The 11,713-nt window shown below is 62.5% G+C and overlaps 1 protein-coding gene across 1 annotated transcript in view; it reads left to right on the forward strand.

The window, feature by feature from the left end:
* The window catches only part of DENND3 (DENN domain containing 3), a 44,681-nt gene extending 34,812 nt beyond the window's left edge, over positions 1 to 9,869 (forward strand). The window contains exons 19-24 of the mRNA XM_029923335.1: positions 1,196 to 1,380; positions 3,583 to 3,737; positions 4,617 to 4,750; positions 8,437 to 8,555; positions 8,635 to 8,772; positions 8,962 to 9,869. Coding sequence (XP_029779195.1) covers positions 1,196 to 1,380; positions 3,583 to 3,737; positions 4,617 to 4,750; positions 8,437 to 8,555; positions 8,635 to 8,772; positions 8,962 to 9,162 — 932 coding nt within the window. The 3' untranslated portion in view covers positions 9,163 to 9,869. The remainder of the gene's footprint in view (positions 1 to 1,195; positions 1,381 to 3,582; positions 3,738 to 4,616; positions 4,751 to 8,436; positions 8,556 to 8,634; positions 8,773 to 8,961) is intronic.
* The last annotated feature ends 1,844 nt before the right edge of the window (positions 9,870 to 11,713 follow it).

The raw sequence follows: 11,713 nt of genomic DNA on the forward strand, positions 1-11,713 counted from the left end.
GGAACGGGGGTCGGGCAGAACGAGCCGGGCAGGGACGCAGGGAGGGACCGCGCTGGGCGTGAGGAGCGCCCCGGGGAGCACCGCGGGCCTGCTCTCCAGTCCTGAGTGCGTCGCGGTTGCGCCCGCCGCGGTGCCCCGCTCGCCCGGGCAGATGGCAGGCAGCGGAGCAGTTTCCCAGCGGAAGAGGACGGTGTCTTCTCATCTCTGATCGTCCTGAGGTCCCAGCAGAGCGACACCGAGTGTGGAGGGCGGAGCCCTGGAGACCCACGCCCACCCAGTCAGGGCGCCTGGCGACACCAAGACCAGGACAGTTTGGGGGAGTTTTTAATGTTTGTTTTGAGACAGAGACAGAGTAAGAGCAGGGGAGGGGCAGAGAGCGAGGGAGACACAGAATCGGAGTCAGCTCCAGGCTGTGAGCTGTCAGCACGGAGCCTGACGCGGGGCTCGAACTTGAGAACTGTGAGATCATGACCTCACTGAAGCTGGGTGTCAACAGACTGAGCCCCCCAAGCACCCCCGAGACCGTTTCTGTCGTGGTGTCTGGATAAATGAGTATATTTAGATTTAAGTCACTTTCCTATAAATTAAAACTGACTGGCCTCTGGGCTTCCCGACACGATGGACCAAGGGATTCTGACCCACTGGCCCCCGCAGAGCATCTGAAGGGCCACGGCGTAGGACAGCGTGGGGAACGGTGTCTGCCAGTTCTGGAAGGGGGTCTCAGGAGCGAGGAAGTGGGCAGAGCTGGGCGCCGAGGGGCCAGAGGGACCAACGTGCTCAGGACCTGTGGAGAAGGGCAGTGCTGGTAAACGCTGTAGCGGGGGCTCCGGACTCCTGTGGTTACCCAGGTGCTCAGGAGCCAGCCCTCCAGCCTCGAAGCATCCGGGCCCTGGTGGGACTGGAGAGCGAGCACGGAGGCATCTCCCCATGGGGGCCAGTGGAACGACCGTCTTCACCATAAGCAACGTTAGGGAGTCGTGTATCCACGCCGCACCCCGTTCCTGCCCCTCTGCCCCCTGCCCAGAAGGCTGTCCTCCAGGGGTGGCTCCACCATCGTCCAGACCCGGCCCGCTGACTGCGGTGTGCAGTTCCCCAGGCAGAGCCGGCTGGCTCCCTCCCGAGGCTCCAGGCTCCAGAGCCCGCGCTCCAGCCTGTCCCGGGCACACAGCGCGGGCACCACTCACATGTGGATGAGTCGGAGCGGTTCCCTTTAAAAACACTTTTGGGTTCTGTTTTTCAGGGCACCTAGACCCGGCGGAAAAGGTGGAGGACTCCCACCCCAAGCTCTGGTGCGCTCTGCAAGAGGGCAAGGTGATCGTGTTTGACGCCTCCTCCTGGACGGTTCACCAGCACTGCTTCAGAGTGGGCGGGGCGAGGCTGGTGAGTGGGCGGGGCTGGCGAGGGGGCGGGGCGGGGGCTGGCGAGGGGGCAGAGTACTGGGCGGGGTGGCACTCTTCCAGATTCATATTCGATCTTAGCCAAAAGGCCGAGAAACGATTGGCACTCTTCCGGATTCAGATGTGATTCTGGAAAGACGGAGAAGCCCACGTGTACCCAGCAGGACACGTGGCTCCACAGCATCACCCCCTGTTGTCGGTAGCACGTCTTTGTTTTTGAGACACAACACACGTGCATGGGTGGGAGAAGGGGCAGAGGGAGGGAGAGCGAGAAACTTAAGCAGAGCCCAACGCGGGGCTCGCCCCAGGCCCTGCGATCATGACCTGAGCCGAAATCAGGAGTTGGACGCTAAACCAATGGAGCCACCCAGGAACCCCCCCATTTTAATTCTAAATTTAATTTTTTCATGATTCTTAGTTATGTGCATTTCGAAGACTTTTTAAATAACAAAATGATATAAAGTTCTAGTTACAATCGACTCAGAAAGCTGTCTCTCCTGTTCCGGGTGAAAATACCATCCTCCTTTCGCTGAGATCTTTTTACTGCTTAGCAGAAAGAAACTTGGGTGATTATGTCCAGACAAGGCTCCCACCTCCGAAAGGTGAAGTTCGTAGCAGGCCACCTAACGTGTCTTTCAGCCACAAAAGGAAGACATTTTACTAAAATTATACTAGTTCTCAGAGGCCTCAAAACAAAAGCCTTTTTCAAATGATCAATTCTGAAATTAGTAAACTAGCTTCCTTTTCTAACCCAGGGGATTGTTTGTTGGTGAGATGGAAACTACCAGTTTTTAGAAACTCTTCAGACAGTGAAGAGGAGTCCCATTTAACCAGCATCCACGCTGTGGGGCCACACCTGGTCGGCAGCCCTCCGGCACGACGCAGGCTTTACTGGGACTACTTGTACCGGGAACCCCGCGCTCCCTTCCCAGTAGGGTGCCGCACGCGTCCCGGACGGAGACAGGAGAGGCGTCCTAAGGGAGAAAGCGACGCAGCTCGGGAAGCAGGGTCAGGAGGGCGCCCGGAGCCCGTTCAGTGACGTGGCTGCACGGTTCAGGTGTTCGCACACGGCTCGTGTCACTGCCTGTGTGACTTGCACATCTCCCCGGTGCGCTAATCCTCAGTTTCTAGTTTCAAAAGCTATCTACAAAAACAGGGCGGCCGGGGGGCTCCGTGGGTTCAGTGTCTGACTTCGGCTCAGGCCGTGATCTCGAGGTTCATGAGTTTGAGCCCCACATTGGTCTCTCTGCTGTCAGCACAGAGCCTGCTTCGAATCCTCTGTCCCCCCCTCTCTGCTCCTTCCCCCTCTCAAAAATAAAGCTTTTTAAAAAGAAGTTACCAAGGGGCTCCTGGGTGGCCCAGTCATTTAAGGGTCTGACTTCGGCTCAGGTCATGATCTCACAGTTTGTGGGTTCGAGCCCTGTGTCGGGCTCTGTGCTGACAGCTCGGAGCCTGGAGCCTGCTTCAGAGTCTGTGTCTCCCTCTCTCTCTGCTCCTCCCCCACTTGCATTGTCTCTCAAAAATAAAAATTTAAAACATTTGAAAGAAAAAAGTTATTCAGAAAGTCTACAAATTACCATTGGCTGCTGACTGTTCTAGGCCGAAACCCAGAAACCTTTCTAGCGACAGAACGGAAAGTGATTAATCTACAGTCAGTCCTGATTGTTTGCAGATTCACCCACTTGCTAACGGTTATTTTACCCCTGAAACAAATACGGGGCTGTCCCAGCTGGCCCCAGGCGCCCGTGCAGAGAGGGGAAGCGGAGCCGTCTGTGCGCGTCCCCGCTGAGGTCAGACGGGCTCACGTTGCAGCCAAGGGTCCTCTTGGTGGCCTGTTTAGTGCTGGGGTTTTTGCTGCTTAATGTGGCCCCTGGTGTAGAGCCGATAAGCCACGCAGTGTCCCTAAATCCAAGAAGGCTGTGACGGGCCTTCCAGAGAACGTCCGGTGTCAGGTGAGCTGCGCGGGGCCCGGGGCCACGATCGGCAGTGTGTACAGCGCGAGGTGTCTGAACGCAGAGCCAGGCTGCGTACTGCTCAGCGGGCAGAAACGTGGCCAGAGCCCACAGGAACCTCGCCCCGGGTGCCCCCCGGAGCGGAGGTCCAGGGCTGGCCGTGAGCGGCTGGGGCAGGGCTACGGGGACGGCGAGGCCGGCCGTGCTGGTGACGCGCCCCCGCCCGCCGGCAGAGCTGCATGGCGATGGCGGAGCGGAGCCAGGTGTGGGTCGGCTCGGAGGACTCTGTCATCTACATCATCAACGTCCACAGCATGTCCTGCGACAAGCAGCTCACGGACCACCGCGCCAGCGTCACGGGCTTGGCCGTGCAGAGCGGGGCGCCCAGGTACGGCCGGGCCCCGCGGGGACGAGGGGCCGCCGGCTCCCGGGCGGGCTGGCAGCCCCCAAAGGGAGGGGTCCATGGTCCTCCCGGGGCCGGCCCGTCCCGCACAGTCCGGTGACCTTCTTCGTGTGTGGGGCTGAGTGCCGAGAGGTGAGTCCTGCTGTGGGCTCTCCGGGTGGGCGTGGGCCCGGGCGGCCTTCCTCGCCCGTCCTCGGCGTCTGCTGGACGGCCCCGGGTCTCCCCAATATGGGCGCACCCGAGTACCCTGATGGCGGCCCTGCTTGCAAGTACTGTTGCATTCTGAGGTCCTGGGGGCCCGTGGTTGCCCTTTGTTGGGGGGACACGATCCCACTGCCCGTCTTCCTGTGCTGAGCGGGCGCCCGGGTTCTGAGGACGGGGCCGACACGCAGTAGGTCCCCGTTTCTGTCTGTGAGGGGAGCGGAGGCCAGTGAGCGCGTGAAATGGGAGGTCACCTGCTTCACGCAGGAGCCCGTCTGTGCCGTCCTCCGCGCCGCTGTCCCCGCCCAGTGTCGGGGGTGCCCCCGGGCCCAGCTGAGAGCAGGAGGTGCCGGCCTGAACCTGAACCCCTGTCAGGGGAGGGGCCCACGTCACGCGGGCGATGCGCCCGCGCAGGGACGGCAGGTCCCGTGAAGGGGCTAGATTTTCCTCCGCCGTCACGTGAGCTGGGCAGAGCCGGCAGCAAACGCTGGCGGGCAAGGACAGGCGTCCTCAGCAGACTGCCCTTTCCCGCTACGCTGGTCACACCCTAAGTAACGCCCCCGCGCCATGGACCGCGTCTGCGTGGGCCATAACCACTGTGCCCGTTGTGGACTTTTATTTGGTGGTAATGTCTGTTTCACACGCGTGTGTTCACACCCCCAGCAAGGTGTATTCGTGCAGCGCCGACGGGACGGTCCTGGCGTGGAACGTGAGCACCCTGCGCGTGACCGGAAGGTTCCAGCTGCCGGGCGGCGGGCTTTCGTCCATCCTCCTGCACGATGACTGTCTGTGGTGCTGTAAGTCCCCCGTCCTCTGCCCGGGCGGAGGGGGGGGGGCGGTGCCCCTGCCCGGGAGGAGGGACCCAGGTCCCCCGTCCTGTGTCTGCGGCTCCCCTGTTCCCGCCGGGCCCTGCTTGGAGTGTGAGTGCAGCCCAGACGCCCCCAGCAATCCACTGCCGCTCCCAGGAGCCCTCTGTGGCCCTGTCACCGTGTGTGTGGCCCATGTGTCCCCAGCTGGAGGGCACAACTAGCACATCTAGAAACGGGCCCCTCCGTTTCTCGTGAGCGTGGGCCTGGGTGGACCCCACGCTCACCCCCTTGGGGAGTCAGACTCCCCTGCAGCACACGTGTCCCCGCCCGTCCGCGTCCTCACAGAACGTGCTGGTTTGTGTTGTGACCGTGGGTGGGTGTGTGGGGGCACCTCCTTCCCGGCCTCGTGCTCGCCCGCTGCGCGTGCTCCGCGGCCGGGCCGGGGCTCCCACCGTCTTGGCGCCTCCCGCTCCCCGCTTGTCCCTTTTGCCTTTGTTGCCCCGTGGAAAGGAGGCAGGAAACAAGAATTTCTTACATTCAATTCATTTTTCTCTTGGCTCCACGGGTTTTGTGTGTTTCGCCGTCAGCGGTTGCTCTAAGAAGTTGCAGCCTCGCCTGTCACAGGTGACCGCCCAGGCGCCACGTGCGCGGCTCACGCGGGGTCAGTCCCCTCCCCTCCTCGTGCCCCTCTGGCTGGCGTCGTTAAAAGCAGCCTTGTGATGTTGCAGTCGCGGTACAGCCCGGAAAATACTGGGACAGTGTTTGCTCCTGGGGAGCTTCGTGCCTGGCGTCCGCCTGCATCGCCTCCCTGGGTCCCTACGACCCGGGCCGCCGCCCACAGGCCCGCGCCGACCCACGGCACGTGTGCGCGCTTCTGTTCGTTCCGGGGCGAGGTCCGCCGTCGTGGGCGCTGCCTGGCCCTCGGGGGTGGCTCTCCGGCCTGAGGCCTGCGTGTCCGGCTGGCTGCTCTCGTTCATGGATGGGCGAGACTTTTAACCGTGAGCGCTTCCCGATTTTCTTGATCCCTTCTCTCTGTCCGCGTCTCTCAGGAGTCTGAGAGCGAGCGTGCACCTGTGCACGCAGGGGGGCGGGGCAGAGAGGGAGGAGGCAAAGCAGGCTCCGTGCTGACAGCACGGAGCCCGACGCGGGGCTCAAACTCACGAACTGTGAGGTCATGACCTGAGCCCCCCAGATGCTCTTGGGATGGTATCTCTATACACACGTGCGTGCATGATCTCTGTACACGTGTTCATTCTAGAACTAGGTTAACACGCAGCACGGACGTTCCGGGGCTCCTGCGGCCGTGCGCGAACACCCACCTCTCGGGCCGTCTCTCGCGTCTCCTCAGTTCGGTCGCGTCCTGAGGCTTCGTCCGTTGGGCCCGTGCAGCAGATTTCCATTTCAGTTCGAGAACTCCATCTATTTTACATGTGCAGAGACCGTCCGTTTCTCTTCTACATTCTTCACGTTCTCCAACTTCCAACACTGTGATCGTTGGCCTGATGTCCTCTGCCGGACCCAGGGCACCCGCGTGTCTGTTCACGGCGTTGTCTACCGAGTTTCAGGGCCGTCCTCGTGCTTTGTGCGTATAGGGACTTTATCGTGTCCTGGTGGTGGTGGTGACACATCACACGGCCTGGGTCACAGCCTCCTTTAACGAGCGTTAAGCTTTGTTCTGGAAGGTCATTGAATTTCTGGCTGATCGTCTTGAGCCTGTGTGGAGGCTCCATTTTAGGTTTTCTGGGGTAAACATTGCAGTTTTGACCTTGTTCCTAGAGCACTTAATGCTCAGTCTGGGTGTAGTGCTTAATTTTGGAAGCACAGTGCTTTCAGGGTCTCTCGGAAGTGCCTGCGGCCCCCTCCCCGCCATGAGCCCCTGCACGGACGGGCCCAGGACTTACGAACTTATCCACAGATGGCTGGGCTCCCTCAGTCTGGGGTGACCCCTCTCTCCCAGCCCGCCCCCTGCCTGTGCTGGAAGCCTCCCCCCTGCCCCACAGCCGCCCGGGAAGCTCCCTCAGGGAGACCTGGGCGTTCGTGTAGGTTATGGAGTTCTTCTTTCTTTTTCTTTCAAGGATCGTAGGCCTCAGCCCTCGCTGATCTGCCTGGGCTGCCGGGCGCGTGTGCGCGTGTGTGTGTGCGTCCGCGGGTCCACCCTGGATGCGTTTTGGACTCACAGCTGACCAGACCTTGGGCTAACAGGTGCCTGTTGTGTGCAGGGAAGGAGGGAGGCGCTGAGCACCAGGAGCTCTGCTCTAAGCACAGAACCCTGGCGCCTTCCACGCTAACCGGAGGGGGTTCTTCAGGCGACAGAGAGCACGTGCCTGGGAAGTGTCACACGTCTCTGAGAGTCACAAGTGGAAACCTGGGTCACTCGTCACCTGTCACCAGTGCGCAGGCCGGGCCTGTGTCTGCACCGTGTAAACTAGGGACATGTGTTCGTGGAGGCGGAGCCTGAGGGGCCCACGTGAGACACCGTGTCTGCCGGCGGGGCTGCAGGGCGTCTCCTGGGAGGGGAGGACCCCCGCCCCCTCCGTCAGGCCCATGTTTGCACTGTGAGCTTGCTGGCGCAGTCGTGGCTCAGGCTGTGGCTTTCGGGGTCAAATCAGGCTTTGTTTCTAGACCGAGATCACTCGGGGCAGGTCCCTCACACTCTTGGAGTCTGTGTCTTCATCTGAAACGTGAGATGGAGGGGGTGCCTTGGGGGGCTCGGTTGGGTGAGCATTGGACTCTCGGTTTGAGCTCAGGTCATGATCATGGTTTGTGGGTTCGAGCCCCGCAAGGGCTCAAGGCTGACGGCTCAGAGCTTGCTTGGGACACTCTCTCCTCCTCTCTCTGTCCCCCCCCCCCCCCCGTGCTTGCTCTTACTCTCAAAATTAAACTTTAAAAAGAAAAGTGAGATAGAAATCCAACCCCTCCCCCTTGAGAGCCAGCGTGCTCGGAGTGTGAGTGTTGGTGACGGTCACCTCTGCTGCTCCACGGCTCACGCCCCTTCCTGTCCCTGCTGGTGTCATGTACTGGGGCTGCCTGTGGGCCGAGGTTTGCTCATCAGGCCTCAGAAAAACCACAGTGAACGGGGCCTAGAGGCAGGAAGGAGATGTGACAGCGGCCTTCACTTTCCAGGAGAGAAAACCCGGCTGGGCTTCCCGTCCTGGGGTGGGGCCGTGGCCGGAAGGGGTCCTCTGTGTCTGTGTCAGGGCCAGGGGGGCCTGTGGTCCGCTCGCTGGGGACAGGAAGCCAGAGCGGCTCCCACCTTCCACCTCACGGGCTGCTGTTCCTCCTGAGATCAGACCCTCCCTCGACATCCAGAAGGGGCTCCCCAGGGACGGGGCTGTCCCTCCTGTCCCCATGTGCGCGAGGCTGGCCCGGTGACCGCAGCGCTGGGGACGGGCTTGCAGCATTCTGCCGCTCCGTAGACGGGTCCGGGTCTGCCTGCGGCCTGGTGTCTTCATGCTCTCGGGATGTGGAAATGCTGGGTTTGCAAGAAGACGTTATCCTTGAGGACAAACAGAAGCGCCGGGTGGCGTGTGGCCTGTGGTTCTGAGCACCGAGGGGCGAGGGCTGGCCGCGCCTTCTAGTGACAGGAGATCCGGAGCGCCCCCGCTTGCAGAGCCTCAGGAGGGGCGCGGGGTCCCAGGAGTGCCCTCCCTCACGCGGGCTCTGCGGCCCCGCAGGCACAGGGACCAGCATCGTGGCCGTGACGACCGGTGGGCGTCTCGTTCAGGAGCTGAGGGCCGAGGGGACCTTCCAGGACACGAGCACCTGCTTCCTGAGCTTCCAGCTGCTCCCCGAGGTACCCGACCCAGCAGCGCCCTCCGGCCCCGCTCCGGGTCGGCCTGCGGCCAGCGACCACACCGGGCTTTCTGTTTCAGCAGGAGCAGCTCTGGGTGGCGTGTGCTGGCTGTGACGGCGTCTACATTTGGAGCCTGCGGGACCTGGCCCAGCCCCCGCAGCGGGTCCGCCTGCAGGACTGCTCCGAGGTCAGCTGCATGATCAGGGTCAAGCAGCAGGTACGGACGGCGGGGGCCGTGTCTCCCCAGAGCACCCCCCGCCCCCCAGCCCCCGCCCGAGTCTCATCCTCTCGAGGCAGGTCCAGGAAGGACTGGGTCTGGGGGTGTGCCACCCCCGGTGCACGCAGGGCTGCCCCTGCCCGGGTGGGGCTGCGTGTGGCCGACGCCCCCTCCGTCTCTCCCTGGCAGATCTGGGTAGGCGGCACAAGTCTGTCACAGGGCAAGTCCCAAGGGAAAATCTATGTGATCGACGCCAAGAGGAAGACGGTGGAGAAGGAGCTGGTGGCCCACGCGGACGCGGTGAGGACGCTGTGCTCAGCGGAGGACAGATACGTGCTGAGTGGGTCAGGCAGCGGGGAGGGCAAGATTGCCATCTGGAAGGTGGAGTGAGCGGAGGACAGAGATGTGCCGGTGGGGTTGTGCCGGAGGCCGCGTGGCATCCCCAGCACGCGCCTGCCAGGCCCCTTGGCCTCGGAACACACGGCGCCCTTTCTCGGACTTTCCTGATGGAACGGTGCCAACCGTGTTTCAGGTCGGGGCGCTTTGCAGGCAGACTGATGCATCCGTTTGCTAATAACCTCTGTGAACCAGTGTGTTGTCTGGAAGGTTCCAGAGCCCCACCCGGGAGCCAGCACGGAGCTGGTTGGAAGGGACTTAGCCAGATCACATAGGACCTGGTCCTGCCTGCTCCACTTCCTTCAGTCCACGCAGCACTGCGAACCTCAGGCTCACGGGAAGACCTGCCCGCGGCCCTAGGTTGGCTTTCTGTCGCCCGAGAAGTTCACGGGAGGAGGGGTTTGTAAATGACCACGTAGTGGTTGAGCGGATTTGTGCCTTCGCGGCCCCTGCTCTGAGCGGGGGGCCGGGCTCGCTGGGGGCAGCCCTGACTTTGTCTTGCCCTTTTACCTAAAAGGCAAAATTCTTCTAACGAAGAAGCCTAGAGAAGCTTTCCCACCAGAGCTCACAGGCGGTTCCGCCCGGACGCGCACATGCGCTGGCCGCCACGAGGGGGCGCCGCTGTGCATCCTGGTGCTTCATTCCCGAACCGAAGATGCTCTTATTAGCTTACTGTAAGGAACTAAACATTTGCAAAAAGACCTTTGATACGTTTGTACTATCACATTCCGATTTCACTCCCTCAGGCTCCGGCAGGGAAAGTTCTGGCGTGCTTACGGGCTGTGGAGGGGCGCCCCCTGACGCCCAGGCCTGGGGTCCACCCTCGGAGGGGCTGCTGGACCCTGCGCTGGGCCTCGCTCACCCCGAGGGCTCAGGGGGTCTTCGGCCGAGTTTTGTAGCATCTCCGGCGGCTCCAGACGAAAGCTCGGACCAGGCCCTGGTCCACATCACTGACCCAGATGTTGGGGTGCTCTGGGAACGTATGGGGAACGGCCAGGTGGCCTCGCGCCCCACGACGATGCTCAGGACGAGGGTGTGGACCCGGCTCGAACACAGAACGGGAGGTGGAATCCGGCTTTTGCAGGCACATGGCAGATTGCCGTCAGGTCCTGTCAGAAACGCACATAAATTATTCAACGTCAGCCCACACGTGACCAGGCGTTTTCACCTTGTCAATCATAAATACCTTTGTTAAAGACGGACGTCTTGTTGCCTTACTTTACCCGACGTTACCTGGCGGCCGAGGCCTGTGGTCGCCCAGCCGGCTACCGTGACGCAGGCGTTTCGTTTCCTTTACTCGTGGTGCGGATCTCCTGGCCCTCGTGTGACCCTGGCAGAGCGGCCCCGGGGCTGGGGGGCGCTGTGCCTTCGGTGTGTCCTGTGCCCTGGAGAGGGGGACTCACCCCACAGACGGCGCCTTCCTTCCCAAACCTGAGCGCGTCAGTACCAGACGAGTGTTCACCTTGCCTCAGACGACAGGAGAGAGCCTGTGCTGGGGGCTGGCCCGCGGCGGCTGGAGCGGAAGGGAGCCGCTCTGGTCTCGGTGACTTGTCCCGGAGGATGGGAGCTCAGCGGCTCGCTGCTCCCGAGGGACAGCCTGGAACCGGGTGTGGCTGCAGCATCGGTGCATGACTTCTGTCCGTGTCTAGAAGATTCCGTAGGAAGACGAAGGGGTGCTTCCTCCCTCTCCGCTGGGGAGGCCGGGGATGGCAAGCCAGGCGGAGGTGGCCTGCGGCTCCCCTGCCCGGAAGTGTTAGTTTCTTACCCAGCAGAGGGGCCGGGGGGGCTCTTCTGTGTGCTCCGCTCGGCTGTAGCGTGACCCCGAGTCCGTGTGGGACTCCAGGGCTCTGGGGTTCTGGGCCCCGGACAGGACAGGTGGCCGAGGCCCCCCGTAAAGTGGAGGGGTTCCTTCATCCGGGGGGGCTGGGTGGCTGTGAGGGGCTTCGGCCGCTGGGCCCGGGAACAGGCTGCTGCTGGGCCGCTCATGAGACTACTCGGAGCTTGTAAAGATGTGACCGCGCTGCAGGGGGCTGAGCAGCGGCCCTAGAGATCGCCAGATGAGGCCACCCTGGCTTAGGGGGGCCCTAAACACCGTGACGGATGCCCTTAGGAGACCGGCCCCCGCACATCATCTACAAGAGACGCGGGTTAAACACACAGGCCCCGGGGCAGGGGGGAGGGTGGCACACGCACCACAATCCATGTGGGACAGAACGGCCGCCGACCCTGGGCCCAAGCGGGGGCGCAGTGCAGGAAGGTGGCTCTGCTTGCGGCGATACTGTTACTAACTCACAAGGCCTCGCCGTCCTTAGGGGAGCACTTCCGGAGACTCGAGACACGAGGCAGACGTGGAGGAGCCCCCCAGGAGGAAACGGTCGCGTCCCCAGTGGCCGGGGGGCGTGAAGGCCCTTCTCCAGGGAGCGACAGGCTCCTGAGCACGAAACGAACCAGCTCGCAGCCGCTGGCGGCGACACCGGGCAGAGCGCCATCCCCGCGAGAGCGACGTGGGGAGCCCGCCGAGCCTGACCGTGCGCTGGACCACGGA

Source organism: Suricata suricatta, chromosome 15 (genome assembly GCF_006229205.1).
Source record: "Suricata suricatta isolate VVHF042 chromosome 15, meerkat_22Aug2017_6uvM2_HiC, whole genome shotgun sequence".
NCBI classification, from domain to species: domain Eukaryota; kingdom Metazoa; phylum Chordata; class Mammalia; order Carnivora; family Herpestidae; genus Suricata; species Suricata suricatta.